Source organism: Olea europaea, unplaced genomic scaffold, assembly GCF_002742605.1.
Source record: "Olea europaea var. sylvestris unplaced genomic scaffold, O_europaea_v1 scaffold402, whole genome shotgun sequence".
Lineage (NCBI taxonomy): Eukaryota > Viridiplantae > Streptophyta > Magnoliopsida > Lamiales > Oleaceae > Olea > Olea europaea.
The window spans coordinates 50,027-70,546 of NW_019259821.1; the positions used below are offsets into that span (position 1 = coordinate 50,027).

The following is a 20,520-nucleotide window of genomic DNA, read 5'->3' on the forward strand; positions in this document are numbered from 1 at the left end:
TTTTTTCTTTTCCTAATACCTTTGGGACTACTTTAGACAGCCTAATTTATTTTGACTTGATTTTGCAGAGTGATAATGATTTTTCCTTAACTGGTGTACCGTTGACAGCATTGTACTTTGCCTATGACTCACGAATCCTGATATCTGGAGATCAAAGTGGAATGGTAAGATGGTTTCTTGATAGAGTTCTGGAAATATAATTTTTGTGCATATTTATGTGGATTTTAGAAGTGGTACAGCCTTTTACTATGTATGCTTTTTCAGGTCCGCATTTATAAACTTAAATCAGAGCCATTTGCACCTCAGAGCAGTTTTTTGTCCTTGCAAGGTACTAAGGGTTTTTTTGGCCTTCAATATCACTTGAATCTCGACTTGTGTCACAGATTATTTTTTCTTATTATTTAGTTGGAATTATTTGTTCAATACTGCTAGAGTCCATAGTTGTTTTATGAGAGTGCCGAGGGAATGCTGGAAAGAGATTTGTGCTGATTCACTTTTTAAATAATTTTTTGTGAATACCAAGTAAGATCAATTTAATACAAACTGATGTTTGATCAGAATTTACAATATTGGAGGAACTTATTGGTTTTGATGCAATAATGTTGCCCTTGTTCAAAGGAATAAGACAGGGCAATAATATCAGCTACAAAGTTAAGACTTACTGATAATTATGCAAGTTCTGGGATCTGTTTCATATTATGACACATCTGCTCAGATTTTATATAGTTTATATTGTTCCTGCCAGTATGCAGTTATTGATAGCCTGTGACTCTGTATAGGTTCTTTTGAAGAAAATTACATGTACATAGGTGCCTCATATTATATGTGATGCCTTTGTAATTATTCAAAAGCAGCAAGTGAATGTAAGTTTTTTCTTTACGGGTCACCAGGAAGTTCGAAGAAAGGAAACAATAACATCATTCGAAGCATTAAACTTGTAAAGGTTAATGGCGCAGTACTTTCAATACACGCAGCTCAAAATTTAAAACAGATTGCGGTTGGGTCTGATCAAGGATATGTAAGATTTACATTTTTCTTCCTCTTCCTCTTCCTCTTCCTCTTCTTCTTCAATACTATGGTTTCCTATAGAGAGTTTACACTAAATATTATTGCAGTTTTGGTATCCAGTCACATAAAAGGTCAAAATCTGAAATCTATTGTAAATATACTGGATTTTGTTGATTGGAATCAATTGTAGATGGAAAAAAATAGTGAAGATTTTATGCTCAAATTGGCAACTGCAGGAAGGCAATATGTCTGAACTGTTGACTTTGGTCAGTTTTGTTAGTTTTACCCACTTAAATGTCTCTACTGTCATGTTAACGAAAACTTGTAAATGTATGAACATGATGTTGAGTTCAAGTACTGCGTGAGTTAGGATTATGAATCCTTCACCTCCATTGGAATTTTATAGTAGCAATTATAATGATCTATGATTGAAAATAATTCTTCCTGATTATCTTACGGTTTTTATTGACACGTCCTTAAATGTGATCCTTCTGACGTAACTTGAAGGAAAAGTTATCTCATTTAAGCATTCAAATACTTAATGCTTACAGGTATCATTAATCGATCCGGAGGGTCCCTCTATTTTGTATCAAAGGCATATTCCTAGCGAACTCTCCACGGGGATTATATCGACACATTTTGAAACTAGTAAATTTCATGGTTTTGAGAAAAATATTTTGATGGTGGCAACAAAAGATTCATCAGTTTTGGCACTTGAGAGTGATACAGGAAACACACTTAGCTCCAGTGTGGTCCGTCCAAAGAAACCCTCTAGAGCTTTATTTATGCAGATTTTTGGTGAGTAAGATTTTAGTTTAGACTTTCTTTTTGGTATTAATTTGGAGGATTTACAAACTCTCTAGAGAGAATTGATATCACACTTTCCTCCTTTAAATTTTTACAGGTGGACAGGGAGGGTCCGGTAGAGGATATACTGTATCAGATGGTGTAGGCATTAATAACGTGAACCTTGATGATGCCATACTATTGTTATGTGCAGAAAAAGCTGTTTATGTATATTCCTTATTGCATGTAGTTGAGGTAAAAGTACTTCTGTCATATATCCTTTAATAAAAGATACGCAATTGAACTGCAGCTGATTTTCTCTTTTGTTTTCATCATCTCTTTTCTTCAGGGAACTAAGAAAGTGCACTACAAAAAGAAGTTCCATTCCTCTTCTTGTTGCTGGGCATCAACTTTCTGTACTCCTAATGATGGACTTATACTTCTTTTCTCTGATGGAAAAATTCAGATAAGGTGATATTTCACTTCTACTCAGTACTAACATACATGGTTACATAGAGTCATATAAGCTTTACTGACCAGGATTACCTTCACAATGAAATTTCTGCGGCTTAATATATGAGTGGAGTTGAATTGTGTCTTTAAATGCAAAGATTTTGTGACTTGATGGAGTTTTTGGTTCTTATTGTAGACTATTTTGCACTTAAAATACTCCCATCTTAGGAGGAAGAACTTTTCTGGTATTGCATTTGGTTACTCTTCGTAAAATTTAAATTTTTTGACTTCTCTCTTCAAATGATTACGAATTTGAGTTCGTTACGTGTGCAAACTTCACGGTACTCTCAACATCAAATAAATGTGTGTCCAATACTTCAGAATGGACAAGACATCCTAACACATTATACGTGTCCCAAGAACTAAGCCAATTATGATTTACTAAGTAAGAAGATGTGTCTTCCCCGTACCATTTTTCAACTATAGTAATTGATTTCTTGAAAATTTCCTTCAATTTTTGCCCATAGTCATATTTCTGGAACGTCGTTAGCTCACCAATGTATGAATAGTGAGCCCATGTATCAACATCCCTAGTTGTAGCTCTTTCTTGACCTAGTACCTGGTTTCTAAAATTTGAGATTTATGTTTCAAGACGGATATTAAACCATGAAACTGGAGATGCAGAACAAGAGAGAAGAATTAGGAGAATAGAGTTCGAGAGAGTAAAATTATAAAATTATAAGGTCTCAAAAGTCCACTATCAAACCAATAGTCTACATAGTTGAAAAGCTATTGAACTACAAAATGAAAAATTGTCTTACTTAAAACTAGTAACTAAGGGAAGGAAATAAATGAAATATAAGAAAATCCATGAAAATAATAATCTTTATTGTTGAATATTATATCCTAATATTATGTTATATCGCACTTCTAATCATATTTCCTCGGTTAGAGATCTTGGTTCGGGTGAGCTAAGCAACAAAGATAAGGAGGGCAATCATTCCTTCAAACCAAGTATCAATATTGATCTCTTGGTGGCAACAGAGTGTACAAATCATGCACTGTAACACCACGTGTCTCCACTTATACAAAATGAGCTCAAGGCACTAGAACAAGGAATTTCCCTATACAGACAAATAAAGACAACACTGGAATCTTGAATGTGCCTCGATTAGGAAACTATTCTGCTAAATTTCAGATAGGACTAATATTTAAACATGATGGGCAGTGAAATAGATCAACTTAATTACTAGTTGTTGCCTTCTCCAACAATTTTGTTACTTCTCTTTATCTTGAGTGAGGCGGGTGATAGGAACTGTAGTGTCACTTTGATGGGCTCATAATATCGAGAAGTTGGCAGCAGATATCAATCGTGCATCTCTAGTTAGGATTACAACATAGAATCTCAAACTGAAAGAAGTTCATATTATTGTTTTCCCTTAGAATTTATTGCCCTTTTTTTGCACGAAAAGAAAAAAAAAATTAGAAAGAAAAAATAGAATATCCGATGTTGTGCTTTGCCTGTAGGAGCATGGTTGATACGTCTCATTGTGCTCGCAGTGAAATAGAATTGCCTGTTTTGATGCAACCAATATGTGTTGAGTAAAAACAAATCTTCTTGCGACGATGTCGCAAAACAGTTTCTCTTTATTGCTTATCCTCATTACCATCTCATGCTGTTAGTGTAATGGAAGTTATGAATGTGTATCCCGTGATACTTCAAAACTTCAGGTCTCTTCCAGAACTATCCCTTCTAAAGGAAACTTCAGTGAATGGACTCACATTGATGACATCGAAAGCATCCTCAATTTCTGACAATTCAGTGTCTTCTTCACATGATGGTGAACTTATCGTTGTAAGGCTGTATTACCTTGCTATTCCAGATAGTTGTTTTTTGAAGTTTTGTAACAGAATGGTTACACGAGCTCCATATCGTTCTACATTCAGGTTAATGGCGACCAAGAGTTGTTCTTCCTCTCTATATTTCTCCGCATGGAGACTTACAGGTAATAAGGGTCGTAGAAGATTTTGAATTTTGGTTCAGAACGTCTCATGATTGATTCCTTCCTAAATTTCAAGCAACTGTAAACTATTCAAAATACTTGTTCTTTTCCCTTTAGACTGAATCCTTTTTTTCTCCAGAGGGAGCAATGATGTTGATTCTCTTTATAATTGTGGGAGAGAGAACTAATCAAATTTGTACTTATTTTTGTACTGTATTTTGCATGTTGATTTTGCTTTGCTCGGTCTCAGACTTCTGGACCCTGCTTCCGAAGTTTTTAATAAAGACCTGGTCAATACTCAAGTGCTCGTTTCTCTTCCTTCTGTTAAAGAAAAGAAGAAGGTATATTATTGGACTTGTTTCTAATGTTTTTGATAGTTTGAATTTGTTCTAATTATTTCTCTGGCTAATTTGGAGTGATAGGGTATATTCAGCTCAGTTATTAAAGAAAATAAAGGGACAAAATCAAAGAATGGACCTGAGTTGGAAGCTGAAGATTCTAGAAAAAGTGTTGAGGAACTACCAGTGATATTTTCAGCTGCTAACTTTCCAACTGGAGTAGAAACTGAAACAAAGATTATTGACAATGACGATGACGACGACTTGGATATAGGTATTTCCTTTTTGCCAAACTTTTTAGCTTCACGTGTATACTGTATCCCTTAAGAAAAATATGTGTTATCTGGTTACAAATTTTTAATTGTTATTGCTTTTTATTTGGAAGATGACATTGACATTGAAGATCCAAAAGAGAAAACGAAAGGACATCCAATGATGGAGGCATTGAATAGACAAAACATCAGAAGTAAATTCCAAGCAATTAAAGGTAAGCCTGTAATAACAAATAAGCATTTTTTTCTGTTGGTGCTTAGTGATATGATTTTCGTTTTTCTCTTCCAGATATTGTATAAACATTCTCCAGATTGTTATATACAGTTTGTCAGATAACTTTTATGCATGATAAAAGTTGAAGGCTTTTATACATGTATAAACACATGGAAAGGAAATAAGGTTGAAGGCTTTATGCATGATTTGAAGTAAAGTCTAATTATTTAGAGAATGTTTGGTGGGGATTAAAATTAGATTTTTTAGTAGATTGTGATAGAAGTTTTTGAAATGTGTGGTTGAAAAGTTATGGGATGCATGAAAGATGTGGTTAATATTGATTTTTTGACTTTGACTTAGATTAAAATTGGATTTTAATCAAAACCAAACATGCACTTATATGGAGGGAAAATTTATTGTTCAAAAAAAATAATAATAATAAAAAAATGAGGAAACAGAAATTAAAAATCAGAAGATAAAAGACAAATATTTCTTCGAACATTAAAAACATTGATTTTTTAGAACATAGAATGATGCCAATTTCAAACATTTTTGTAACTCCAATGCATCTAGTTGACATCCATAGATATATATTGGTAGGCAGGGTTTTGATTCTTTTAGAGTAGGCTTAAATGGCATTGGTATGATTAATGAAGAAAATTGGTTGATATAATAGTCTTTTGTCATCTTTCTGTTTCTGAGAATGCAGTATACTATGTGCCTGGATAATGATTTGATGGTCATTTAATTGTAGTCTGGGAAATATGAATGAAATTGACCTGCCACTGCACCTCCCCACCATATACCTAATACTTTTCCATGCATTTGTGAGGAACATTTGTATCATTTTGATGTTTATACCCAATGGGCTCGAGACCATTAAATATGAAGAAATTCTGTAGCACAGTAAAAATTGCCAGTGGATAAGCAAAACTGTGGCAGGCTGCTTATCATTCCAATTAGGTAATAGAGGAGGAATCACTAAATTGACATCAAATCGAGAGATCAAAAATTCTCAGTGTCATTCAAGAAGCAACAAAAAACATGTTTATGAAACTAAATTTCTAGTCATTATAAACTAATAGACTTGTATGTTTCCTTCTCTACTGTGCTTTGTGAAGAATTGATAATCCATTGGGATAGGATCTGGAGAAGAGCTTGAGTGTGTCAAAGATGATGGTAGTTTATGTTTTAAATTACTAATTTTCAGGTAAGTTGAAACAGGCGAAGGTGAAGAATGATAAAACGGCAGCAAATGAAGAGCCTCAAGAAGAGAAGGCTGGTGCTGCTGTTGATCAAATAAAGAAAAGATATGGATATGTTTCTTCTGGTGTAAGTGTGTGTTCATCCTTGCATTAAACTTAACATTGATTCAAAGGCTCAAATAATAAACTGTTGGGCTAAATATGTATTATTTCAAACTAGAACCTAGACAGGAAAATCTTGCCCCTGCAATGAAATTATATTGAATGTCCAACGTTTGAACTTCCAAAGCAACAGCATTACCTAATATTCTAGATGGTTGCAGGAGTCAAGTGTTGCCAACATGGCAAAGACAAAACTCAGTGAAAATTTGAAGAAGTTACAGGTATTATTTATCATTGCTTATCGCGATTTTTTTATCTGAATCGAGTTTGGTTTAAGAGGAACTCCTACTCTATAAATTTTCCAAGTGTATCAGAATGGGATTTTAGCTTTATAGTGGGACTGTCTGTATAAGGTGAAATGATGTCGGAAGGAAGTTGTAATGCTATAACATGCTGATATAGAAGAAAAGGAACATAGAGTTATAAATGCCCTATCGAAAATCAAGTTTAATTGTCATCATCATCTTCAGATGCCCCCTTTATATTTTCTGTCTTCCAAAATATCAAAACGAAATGCCTTTTTACTGGAAAAAGAGACGTACAAGAACAGTTGAGGTCATTTTTTATTCAGACATATGTGTGGCCAGAAGTTCGATAGTCCTAATATTTAACGAATTTTATGTTTGTTGGGCAGGGCATCAACTTGAAAACTAATGAGATGCAGGATACAGCCCAATCATTTTCCTCTATGGCCAAAGAGGTGCTACGAATAGCTGAGACGGACAAAAAAGGCTCATGAGAGTTCACAAGATGGTTTGGTTGGCTCATACTATAGTCTTTGTTTCAAATGGTTTTTGCATGTACACACCAACTTGTATTGATATTCTTTAAATTGAATTGAGGGTCCAGCATGCACTGCTGCAATGTTTCTTTAATATATATATATATCTATTTGTAATTTGTGTGTATAGCACTACTCTTTCATGTATCAGTTTGTAATTGCTTATCTACAAGAATTTTATTCTCTTTTCCTTCTCTTATTTTGTAAGCCAATTTGACATGAAGGCATGATGGGATAAAAGATCGTTCCACTTACTATTGGAGGCTAGTAATGTATGAACACTTGATTTTCGCCTGCCATCTAACAACCAATCTAAAGAAATACATCTCTTGGAAAATATGACACACTTGAACATAACTTTGAGTGGAAAAGTACGGATGGCCTTTCTCACCAGTTCGACAGATAAAATGGTTGAGCAATGCTACACGTACTGGGAAAATGCACAGATAGATTTATAGAATGTCATATGGCAACAATTCATTGGATTTTGGACAAAAAAATAAATATAGTTCAAACAATCAATCAGATGTTGCCATCTCAGCACATATAAAATTGCACGAGCATTTCCCATCATTTTGGTAATTAGTTTTGCAGTGAGGTATAAAAGGGAGAAAAAATTGCTGTGTCATAGCATACTTGTGCTCAAAGCACAAATGGTAGCTGCTGAATGGTTTTTGAACCTTGCAACTGCAGAATGACAGATTCGACGTTACTTCATAATTTTTGTGCACCTCTGCCATCTAAAAATGTGGTATCTTCCACAATTCAAACTGAACTCAGAATCATCTTGCCAAAAAAAAAAAAAAAAAAAAAAACCCCCCAAAAAAAGAGAATAAAGGAAAAAAAAAAAAAAAAAAAAAAACCCCCCAAAAAAAGAGAATAAAGGAAAAAAAAAAAAAAAAAAAAAAACCCCCCAAAAAAAGAGAATAAAGGAAAAAAAAAAAAAAAAAAAAAAACCCCCCAAAAAAAGAGAATAAAGGAAAAAAAAAAAAAAAAAAAAAAACCCCCCAAAAAAAGAGAATAAAGGAAAAAAAAAAAAAAAAAAAAAAACCCCCCAAAAAAAGAGAATAAAGGAAAAAAAAAAAAAAAAAAAAAAACCCCCCAAAAAAAGAGAATAAAGGAAAAAAAAAAAAAAAAAAAAAAACCCCCCAAAAAAAGAGAATAAAGGAAAAAAAAAAAAAAAAAAAAAAACCCCCCAAAAAAAGAGAATAAAGGAAAAAAAAAAAAAAAAAAAAAAACCCCCCAAAAAAAGAGAATAAAGGAAAAAAAAAAAAAAAAAAAAAAAAAAAAAAAAAAAAAAAAAAAAAAAAAAGAAAACCCCTCCAAACTAGAGTATCAAGGAAAAAAAAAAAGGCAATAAAGAAATGGAGCCAAGTTGGTTTAAATAGCAGCGCTGCATGACGGACTTTCAACTCGACTCTGAGTTTTGCACGATAATAGTCCAGTGAAAACTAAAAACTTCAGTGGTTTGTATGGAAGAGCGTTGAGCCAGAACGCTAGTTGATCTTACGCCTTACATTATCGATGATGGACTGAACAGCTCCACTTTATCAACTTCATCAAAGACCGAGCTTAGAGAAAATTTGAAGAAGTCAAAAGTATTATTATCATTTCTTATCTCAATTTCTTTGATCAAAATTGTACCTGCGCTTATTGAGTTCGGGTTAAGAGAAACGAATTTTTCCATGTGTACAAAGAATATTTTCACAGAAAACCTACAGAAATCTCGCATTGAGGTGGGTCCCGGTTAATAAAATAATGGAAAAAACTCTCCCACTCACCCTGCTTTTGTGTCTGTTCTGTATCTGGTATGTGAGTGTATATATATATATTTTTTTTTTTTGTGAACACAGCAACGTCCCAAGAGAAACAACTCCTACACTATTGATTTTACAAGAGTATCAGAATTGGAGTTTGGATTATGGTAGTCTCTATATTGATTATTGATAAGTGTGACACTTATTTAATATCTAAATAAACTTCAATATTGATTAAATGAGTGAATTTCTATTCACAGATACGTAATTATTGCTTTCGTAGGTAAAAATCTCCCAAGGAAATAGAACAATGCAAAAAGGAGGTGAAAAAGAACCAAAATTTGCAAAATTGTGAAGTGGGGACCAAAGTGCACAAATGTGGAAAGTTGAGGACGTTGGGCTTCAATTTATGGAGGGCAAGACAAATTGGTATAAAGTCAAAATTTGATAATCAAATTGTATAAGATCAAAATTGAGGGACATAATATGAAATTATTTAGGGTGCGTCTGGTTTACATTTCCATTTTCTGTTTTTAGTTTTGAATTTATTTTTAATTTTTTGTTTTGAGGGATCATTTTCGAATTACAAAAAATGTGGTTGGTTTGTCATTTTAAAAAACCGTTTCTCAAAATAGAAAACTGGAAAATGTGTTTGGTTTAAAATTTTGAAAAAATGTTTTATGACATTTATTTAATTAATTTGATTATTTAGTAAAATATAATAATTTTATGCTAATATATTACCAGATAATATATATTTTAAACTTGATAAATTTACTATTTTTTCTTGCTACAAGAGTAAAATAATAAATAATAAATTATTAGAAATTGTTTTATTATATTTATTCAGTTAATTTGATTATTTAGTAAAACATAATATTTATGCTAATATATTATCAGATAATATATATTTTAAAATATATAGTTTAAACTTTGTGACTTTATTATTTTTTCTTGCTATAAAATAAAATAATAAATTTTTAGAAATTGTTTTATGACATTTATTCAATTAATTTGATTATTTAGTAAAATATAATAATTTTACGTTAATATATTATCAAATAATATATATTTTAAATTTGGTGAATTTACTATTTTAAAAGTACTGCTGAGAGCATCCACTAGGTAAAAAAAAATAGAAAACGACGTGTTTTGAACGTTTTTCGCATTTTGAGTTTTTTTCACTAAAAACACCGAAAACGGAAAAAAAAATCATTTTGAGTTTTCATTTATAAATTTTCCCTTGTTTTCGAAAATGCATTTTCGAAAACGAGTGACCAATCATGTTTTAGACATTTTTGAAAGCTAAAAATAGAAAACGGCTAGAAAACGACAAACCAAATGCGCTCTTAGGGACTTGACTGCAAACAAAATTGTGCTCTTGGTTGAGGCTTGAGGCGCCACAATTAAAAGTTTTTGGACCATTTTGTATTTTCTTTCAAAAATTGAGGACTTGAGCTGCATTCTGAATAGGGTTTTTAATTAAAAAAGGACAGGTGGAAGAGGAGGCAGTCTTCTTCCTTTTTTTCCCTTCTTTTTATTGTCTTTTTCAATAGTTGCTTGTTAATGTTTGAATACTTATTTTCATGTGTTTTTACTATTGTATTTTTTGCATTTTCATTTATATAGCCAATGAATGATTATATTTAGTGATTGTACATCTTTTAAGAGAAAATTGTACATTTGAGATCAAATAGTAGAAACCATTGGCTTGTGTAAGGGATAGAGATACATCCCTAACTCTAGTTGACCCATTAAGTTATTTTCACAAATATTTAATGTGGTTGTTTGATTTTAATCGACATACAGATATAGTAGGTTAAACCAATTAATTATAATTAATTTTTCTCGAGAGAGGTAATTAACTAAAATTGAAAGATCGGGTCTAGCATCGTAAATGAGTAATTTATTAATTGGCTTGTGAGGAAATTAATTAGGAGACGGTTAAGTGAAACCATGAATTCCAATCACATTTTTCCTTCAAAATTCCCAAGTTTTTATATTTTCTTATTTTGTAGACTTTTAGTTAACTTTTCTCATTTTCCAAAATTCAATTTTATTGTGTGTTTATTTTTATTGCTAAAATTAAATTAATTAGAGTTGTGTAATCTAAAGTAAATATTTCTCGAGTGATCGACAAATCTAACTTTAAAAATCCACTTTTATTACTTGAACATGATGAGTGCACTTGCGGTTTGCACTTTTAGCGATCGATCATAGCAAGATGATGAAAGGATGTGGGAGCTGGGAAGGCAGTGAATAATTTTGACATGTTGAGATGGAAGGAAAGCAAACAAAATTTAGAAAATGCCCTATTGAAAATCAAGTTTGTTTTTTAACACAAGATGACATTAACAGGAGGTTAAACACGAAGGATGCAATTTCTAAGGAGCATATACGAAAATAGTCCAAGTTTCGAATTTTTATTTTATTTTATTTTATTTTTTTGCCTGGAACTTGATACATATCAAGCAATGAAATTCACAAAAAATCCCCACAAGAATAGGCTCCATATCAAGCGCTGCTAATGGATTTTGGCCCCTCTTCCCATCTACGTGTGTTATTTAAACAATTGGACACCTTGTTAGGCTACATGTGACCATAGTCAGGAAAAATGCAGTGGTCAGCACTTCGAGTTGAAGAGATGATGTTTTCAAAATTGAGAAAGTAATCTTATATATTTTCACATTACCTTTGGATATCAGTACGTGCAAATATACACCAAGAGATATTAGTTGAAGTTCATTGGATACATGACACACGGCTTCATCTAAACGATTCACTAAACAAAATAAATTTTGTCAATTCCTAGTTGTCATAGGTTTGTGGACATCACGGACTTGACCGTAGGCTAAAAAGTAGCCACACTCGGCTTGTGACTTATAGTTGTAATTTCTACACAACCTTGATGATCAAAATTGAATATTTGAGAGAGTCAATTAGATAAAATTACTACTTAATTTGGTTAAATATCTATTATTGGATAGTTCACCATTGGGCAAGACTGACAGCCCCCTAATAGGAGGGGGCCCACGATCATGTGAGGGGGCTTAACACAGTAAAATAAAGAAATTCAAGTGAAAACCTTAAGAATGAACAATTTGGAATCTATCAAATAATAAAGAAAATAAACTCACGAATTTATTAATGAAAGGATAATAAAAAAAGAGCTAAGCCCTTATTTATAAGGTTTTACATGGAAACATAATTTAGAACAACTAAAAGTAATGAAAAAAAAGTTTAATCAAACTAGAATTGTAAAAAAAAAAAAAAACGAAAAAAAACGAATTGACAAAAATATTGCTAAAACTTTAAAAATCAGTTTTCGAGGCCTAAACAAACTCGAACGATCGAAATTCAACGTACATCACGACATAGCGGTGAGTATTGTTCCCCTCGTCATTCTCCTTCCAAAATGGTCTTATCGGACCAATCCAGAATCAAAATGATTTATTTCTATTATTACTCTTTTTTCAATATACTCCTTATTTCCTATATCAGGGTTGTACAAGCAGATAAACCTATTCACTATAATATAAAGAGCCTAAAATAAGCACTATTCATAGTGTCACCACCTCCTATAGTCAACCTCTTTGTTTCTTTCTTTTTTCTTATATTCCCATTTTGTCCCTTATTCATACTTTACTGTTAATTTTCATTTGGTAAGAGAAGGGTAATATGCCCTTCTTATTCATACCCACAATCTTCTCATTGTTCACTTGCCTCTTTTTATGTCCTCAATTTTTTATAAAAGCGTATGAGTTTGTTTATTAAATTAATTAAATTATTAGCGACTTCAAAATTTTGATCTTTATGATTTTAAGTCATTCTCCTAGAATAATATCTTTAATAGACAATTTACACTTAAAAAAGTTGATAAAATGAAGTCGATAAATAATTTTTGGAGTTCATTGACTCAAAAAATTATGAATCAATATTTTTCTTTTTATCATATTAATAATTTTGCTTCAGTGCATTAATATGAATGGACATGCATACATTGTGCACATGCAAGGTAATAAAATCTATTATTAAATTATAAATATTTTATAGCCAACGCTAAACATTTTACCTTCTAAATATTTTATTTTTTATCAAAAATAAATAATAGCAGGTACAATCTTAATCAGTGAAGGAGCAATAACACTTTTTTTGTTCAATAAGACCTCAAAGTAGATATTATATTATACGTTTGGCCATGGGCAGACCCAAATGGGGTAATTTTTTTATTTTTTTTGCCCCAAAAAATAGTTGTTTTAATCCCTTTACAACCCATTTTGATATACACAATACATTATGTCAAATGAAGTAGAAATATTACATTTTTAATACCATTTTGAAGTGCTCATAGCTTAGTTTTCGCTTACTAAAGGCGTTAGAAATGGTTAATCATAGCAAAAGTTACGCTACGTCAAAGTAGGTCATTTAAAATTAGTATTTCGAGAATTTTGATAATATGTTAACTTTCAAAATTTGTCGACGATTTTATGCTATTCGAATCCGCAAATCATCTATGTTATATAGAAGCTCATTTCGAAAACTAGATCGTTGTCATATTGAATGGTCTAAACGGATATAAAAAATAATAAAATATGCATAAAATATACGTATCAAAAAATGATGTCTAACTCGTCATTTCTTTCAAAAAATTTCAATTATTTCATTAGGGTTTATTATTTTTGTACGATAAATTTTTCAATATAATTTATATCATTTTATTAGGAAATTTTATATGGAATATGATGTCAAAAATTTTAGGATCGTTACAGATTAAATATAAATTGAATTACTTTCGAATTACACTTGCTTTAAATTTGAATTTTATTTACTTATTTGGTTAAACATATATTTTATTTCAATTCATTTACGTTCTACATTCAATTTGATTTATTCTGGTTCAACATTTGTCAACGAATTGGTAAAGAAAACTATATTAGCAAAATTTATTTAATAATATTTATAATGATGTAATTATATGACATTTTTAAAGTATCAAAACACGTATTAACTTATTTTCATTAATATTATGTTGTTTTTAAAAAATTATATTTTAATTTTTGACCCTGTAGTTCTAAAAGTCTAGGTTTGCCCCCTGCGTTTAACAAGCCCTAACAATGAAAAGAAATACAATGATATATTTTTATGTTTGGTACAAGTTACTTAAAATTCATGTTTTTTTAAGTTCATTTTCAACCACACATTATATTAATAAAATAGTATTGCACGTAAGTCAATAGTTTTTATTTCTTTTTCTAAAAGTCTAGGTTTGCCCTTGCGTTTAACAAGCCCTAACAATGAAAAGAAATACAATGATATATTTTTATGTTTGGTACAAGTTACTTAAAATTCATGTTTTTTAAAGTTCATTTTCAACCACACATTATATTAATAAAATAGTATTGCACGTAAATCAATAGTTTTTATTACTTTTTAACCACGTAACTGTTAAATTTGGAGTTTCATTTTAGAATGCCAACCTTATTGAGAATAGTAGCCTAAACTTTTATAAGTTGGTCTATATTTTCATTTTTACTAGATATGTGATTTATGCTTTAACATGTCCGGTAAGATTGTGACTCTTTTGAACAAATCAATTTTGAATTTTGCATTCTCATTTTTTAGTCTTAGTAGGATCAAATTACTCATTGAAACTTAGCCCCTGTTTGATCCCCATTACGTAGGAAAATTAATGGGGGGGAATAATATTTTTTTGAAAAATGAATGGTTGAAAAAGAATGAAAAGTTTTCGATTTACGTGTAATATTATTTTATGGAAGATTATGTGGTTGAAAATAGGAGAGAGAAAAATGAAATGTAATAGAATTTAATGTAATGTGGCTCAAACAGAGGCTTAACAAGCTTTGATGTCATGTTAAGGTTTATGATTCCATCTTAAAATATCAACATTATTAAGAGAAATAGTCCAAACTTGTTTAAATTGATTTATGTTTTCATTTTAACTCAATGTAGAGTTTATCTCTTAATAGAAACAAACTCTTTTGAACTTTCACAATTTTTAATAAGATTATTATGATTAATTATGTGAAAATTTATTCAAATTTATGAAATTCATTAGAAATCATAATATTTTAAAATTAATTAAAATCTCAGCTAAGACACTTCCATAAAATTCCATTAATTTGCTTATGATTTTTTTTCCCAAATTTATCCACACGATCAAAATTATTTCTTGTTCAACATGACCCAAGTCTAATACTAATTAACCACATATTTTAGTTGAAAATTTAATATTGTCAACACATAATCTATATTTGACTCTAAATTTAGCAAACGTGGTAGATGTTGAGTACGATCCGTCCGTTTCCACCATGACTTCTCCGGTTGTCTCTCACCCCACTGGTGGTCAAACTTCTGAACAATATTTAATCTCCATAAACACTAGCCAATTACAGCGCCTCACCACCTCCAGCTACCCAACCTGGCGTGCTACTTTCTCTTCCCTCCTCTTTAGGTACGGTATTATGGGGTATCTTGATGGAACCCTCCCATGTCCAGCTGTACCCACCAAAACCACTTCGGCAAATGATGTTGCTGCCTATACTCGCTGGTTTAGACAGGATCAGCTTCTCTTGAATGCCATCTTGGCTTTTGTTTCGGAACAAATTGCTCCTCTTATTGCTTCGGCAAAAACCTCCCTTGACGCTTGGGACAAGCTTTCTCGCTTGTATGCTAACAAGTCACGAACACGCGTCATGCAACTTAAAGAGGCACTCACTCTCATGCAACGTGGTGACAAACCCATTACTGACTATCTCCACAGTATCAAATGCATTGTGGATAAATTGGCTCTCATTGATACTCCTCTATCTGATGATGATATTACACTCTATGTCTTGCATGGACTAAGTCCTGATTATCGTGACATTGTTGCTCCTATCCGCACTCGCACCACTTCCTTGACATTCGAAGAATTGCACGACATGTTAGTTGGTCATGAGACATATCTCAAGCGCCTTGAATCTGCCACCAATACGCTGATTGTTACAGCGAACCCAGCAACGCGTGGCAATTTCACCTATCGTGGCCATCGCAAAAACTTCACTCGAGGCACTTTATCGAGTCAGACCCGACTCCACTCATCCCGTGATGGTTTTCGCAAGCCCAAGTGCTAATATTGTGATACTCTTGGCCACACTGCCAAATCTTTTCCAAAGCTATCTACCTTGACCTCTGGTGCGGCCAACTTTGTTGGTAAATCACTTGCTAAAGACAAAAAATGGTTGGTTGACTTTGGTGCTTCTCACAACATCACATCTGATTTGTCTAACCTCTCCATCCACTCTGAATATGATGGCACTGATGAAGTAGTAATTGGTGATGGTAAAGGTTTATCAGTTACTCATGTTGGCTCTCTTGGCCTCTCTTATCCCTCGCGTTCATTTCATATTACCAATGCTTTACGTGTTCCTGAAATGCATAAGAATCTCATATCTGTGCATCATTTTACCAAGTCCAATAATGTACTAATTGAATTTCATCCTGATTATTTTTTTGTGAAGGTTCGGACCACGGGGGCGATACTGCTACGCGGTGATTGTAAAAATGGTGTCTATCCTCTTCCGCTTCTAGCCAAAACACAGTCATCAATTATTGCCAATGTGGGTGAGCGTACCTCCACCGACACTTGGCATCATTGTTTGGGTCATCCTGCTCAGAAAATTGTTTCCCACATTGTTAAACAATTTTCGCTTCCTTTACGTAATTCTGTTCCACCGAATAATTGTACCTCATGTCGTCTCAATAAAAGTCATAAATTACCTTTTGGTACTAGCTCCATTGTAAGTCATTATCCTCTTGAATATATTTTTTTCGATGTTTGGGGTCCCACACAAATTCAATCCTCTGATGGATATCGCTATTATGTAATCTTTATTGACCACTATACTCGCTACTGTTGGTTTTTTCCCATGCACCAAAAATCTGATGTCTATCAAATTTTCACTCACCTAAAACCTTTGTTTGAGTCCATAGAGAGAGCGATGAAGCTTGCATATATGATGAGGTGCATTGGGGTCAACAAAACCAGCTGGTTGTGTCATGTAAACTTCCTCAGTCAAAGTGTCATGGAGAAATGGATTGTTGACATCTAGTTGACGAAGAGGCCAACCCCTGGACACAGCAAGAGTAAGTATCGCGCAGATTGTAGCTGGTTTGACTAAAGGAGAAAAAGTTTATTTATAATCCAAGCCAGGTCGTTGGTGGAACCCTTTAGCCACTAATCTGGCCTTATAACGATCAATATTGCCATCTGGTTTCCACTTGATTCGATACATCCATTTGCAACCAATGGGATTATGATGAGGAAGTTTCTCGACAAGGGTCCAAGTTCCATGTTTCAATAGGGAAGTGAATTCCTCACTCATAGCCTGGCGCCAAAGAGGATCCTTCATGGCCTGTGATACACAAGTGGACTCAAGAGCAGGTGGCAGTGAATGTTTAGACACTTGGTATATCTGCTTGGGTCGGTAGATATTATTCATGGCTCATGTAATCATGCCATGAGTACGGACCGGTGCAGCAGGTTCTGATGGGCCAGATGTAGCACTTGGGTTACTATCCAGAGAAGTGGCTAATGTAGTCTGCGAAGGACTCGGATCCAAGGGCTGCTGCTGAGAGTGATGTGAACGAGTTGGTTTTTGGGAGGACTCAACAACAGGATTAGAGGATAGGTTGGGCATATCTATTGGAATAATAGATAGGTGGGGCGAGACCATAGTGGGTGGACTCGTGTGGATAGGCTCAGAAGGTGGCTTTAAGCAGAGAGAGGGGAATTCATTTTCGTTGAATTGTATATGGCGGGAAATATAAAGTCGAGATGTTGCTAAATCTAAACACTTATATGCACTCTGAGAGGTAGAGTATCCAAGAAAAATACAGGCACGAGATTTGGAGTCTAGCTTATGACCAGTATAGGGTTTAAGCCAAGGAAAACATAAGCAACCAAATGTCCGTAATTTGAGATAATTTGGTTATGTCCCAAACAAACGTTCATAAGGTGAACTATATTTTAGGGTTAGGGATGGGAGTCTATTGATGAGGTACACAGCTGTTTGAAAAGCATAAAGCCAATATGTAGTAGGTAAGGCAGCTTGCGTAAGGAGGGTCATTCCGATTTCAACAATATGTCGATGTCGTCTCTCTGAGATGCCATTATGTTGGGGTGTGTGAGGTGGAGTGGTAAGGTGGTTGATCCCATGATTTAGAAAATATGTCTGTAACTTGATATATTCACCACCATTATCTGAGTAGAAATTTTTAATTGGATGATCAAATTGCTTTTCCAAGCCCCGCGGGCTTGGTATCATGCATTAAGTGATTGTCTCACAAAAATGGGGTTTTCTCAATCTAAAGCCGACTCCTCCTTATTTATATATCATATGGATGATCTAACTGCATATTTTCTCATTTATGTGGATGATCTCATTCTCACAGGAAATTCCAGCACTTTTATCCAGCAGGTTGTCACTTCTTTGGGCAAGGCCTTCTCTCTCAAAGATCTTGGCCCATTAAGTTTCTTTTGGGGTGTTGAAGTTATCTCCACCACAGACGGTATATTTTTATCTCAGCATAAGTATATTAGGGAATTACTCTCTAAAACAGGCCTTGACAATGCGAAAGAGGTTTTGACCCCAATGTCTACCTCTGATGTTCTCCGCCTGGATGATGGCACAACCTCTGTTGATTGCATGGAGTATCGTCGAATTATTGGTTCACTTCAATATCTATCTCTTACGAGACCTGATATTGCTTTCCCGATTTCTTGCCTTGCTCAGTTTATGCATAGACCAACGGTGACACATTGGACAGCAGCTAAATGGTTATTGCGATACCTCAAAGCGACTCTTTATCATGGTCTACGGCTTCGCAAAACTAAAGGTCTTCATCTCACTGCATATTTCGATGCTAATTGGGTAGGCAATATGGATGACCGAACTTCTACTTCAGCCTACATCATTTATCTTGGCAACAATCCTATATCCTGGAGCACACGAAAATAGCGCGCTGTTGCGCGCTCCTCCACCAAAGCTGAATATCGTGCTCTTACGACTACTGCTTCGAAAATAGCATGGCTCACTTCCCTCTTTCAAGAACTACAGGTGACTCTCCCTGTTGTACCAAAATTATACTGTGACAATATTGGTGCCACTCAGCTCAGCTTAAATCCTATTCAACATTCTCGCATGAAGCATATTGCCATTGATATTCATTTTGTTCGGGACTATGTTAACAAAGGCCTGCTCAATGTATCTCATATATCTACCCGTGATCAATTTGTGGATTTCATGACGAAGGCTCTTTCAAAGACTCGCTTTCAAGAGCTTCGCACCAAGATCGGTGTTGCCGATGGAAGCACCGTCTTGCGGGGGGGTGAAAAGGATCCTTGATCTTAGCCCTATAATCTTGGTCACACTACCAATCTACAGGAGCAAATCATGGACTGTTAATCTTAGCTCTAAAATCATGGATAATCAACCAGTCTACAGCCACAAATCATGGACACGATTGCTGTAAATTTGCTGCTATTCCTTGTATATTGATTCACTATTAATAGGCTTCCTAGTATAGCTTTTTTTGGTTTATGTATATATATAGCTTGCTGTCCTCATTGCAATTTGTGTACAAAAGCCAAACAATTGTAATACACAAAGTATTTTTCTTACAGCAGAACATCTGTCCTTCTTTATCATTTGTTATTCTTTATGGTATCAGAGCCCAATAAGCTTCAACGAGCTATTCGATCCGATTTATAAGTCTAAAAAATGAGCACACGAATTTCAAGATTGGTTTACTCAAAAAGAGCCACCATCTTGCTGGGGCATGTTAAGGGAATAAATCCCACATCGGTTAAATACCGAAATATTGATCAATTTAAATAGATCTTGGATCACTCCTCTTAATAAGGTTGACCTTATTAAGATGGACCCCAAATCTTAACAGTAGAAAGTGATCAAATTTGGTAAATTCAAATCTATATACAGCCATACTTTAATGGTGGTACCTAGAGTAATGCCATGGATTAATCATAAATGATTAATAATAAATATTCGAAAGCCAAATTATTAGGTGCTATTTTGCATGCACATGCAGCATCAACTGTTCTTAGTTTCAGTGAAAATTACATACTAGAAAAATTAACGCTTTACTTAGATGAAATAGTATACAAATTACTTCTACTTCTAAGGTACAACCGAGGAAAAAGATAAAATATTTTTGTATAAATATGTATGGAAGTTTATACTTATGCATTAGAACGACCAACCATATTTCTCCAGTAATTTGCTTTTGTTATATAAATTTCGCAACTCCAAACAAATAATGCAAAATGGTGTCCTAAGTGTTTTAGCTTTCGTTACCAATTCACATCAATTACACGATTACGTAATTGTTAAATGTTATTTTTATTTTGTTTTACTTGTGTATTGAGTCTGTTAAATTTTATTTATAGAAGCAATTCTAGAAATATAATGATGCGATTACGTCGTACTTGAAAGCTATCTTGATGAATGTTATTGACAAGTC

General features: G+C 33.4%; 1 protein-coding gene across 1 annotated transcript in view; it reads left to right on the top strand.

Moving 5' to 3' along the window:
- Positions 1-7,339, top strand: part of LOC111387404 — a 9,232-nt gene extending 1,893 nt beyond the window's left edge. The window contains exons 4-17 of the mRNA XM_023011955.1: positions 69-164; positions 265-328; positions 891-1,018; positions 1,560-1,806; positions 1,913-2,049; positions 2,144-2,265; positions 3,979-4,102; positions 4,195-4,253; positions 4,501-4,591; positions 4,673-4,862; positions 4,974-5,075; positions 6,285-6,406; positions 6,603-6,662; positions 7,076-7,339. Of these exons, the coding sequence (XP_022867723.1) occupies positions 69-164; positions 265-328; positions 891-1,018; positions 1,560-1,806; positions 1,913-2,049; positions 2,144-2,265; positions 3,979-4,102; positions 4,195-4,253; positions 4,501-4,591; positions 4,673-4,862; positions 4,974-5,075; positions 6,285-6,406; positions 6,603-6,662; positions 7,076-7,180 (1,647 nt within the window). The 3' untranslated portion in view covers positions 7,181-7,339. The remainder of the gene's footprint in view (positions 1-68; positions 165-264; positions 329-890; positions 1,019-1,559; positions 1,807-1,912; positions 2,050-2,143; positions 2,266-3,978; positions 4,103-4,194; positions 4,254-4,500; positions 4,592-4,672; positions 4,863-4,973; positions 5,076-6,284; positions 6,407-6,602; positions 6,663-7,075) is intronic.
- Positions 7,340-20,520: the final 13,181 nt, after the last annotated feature.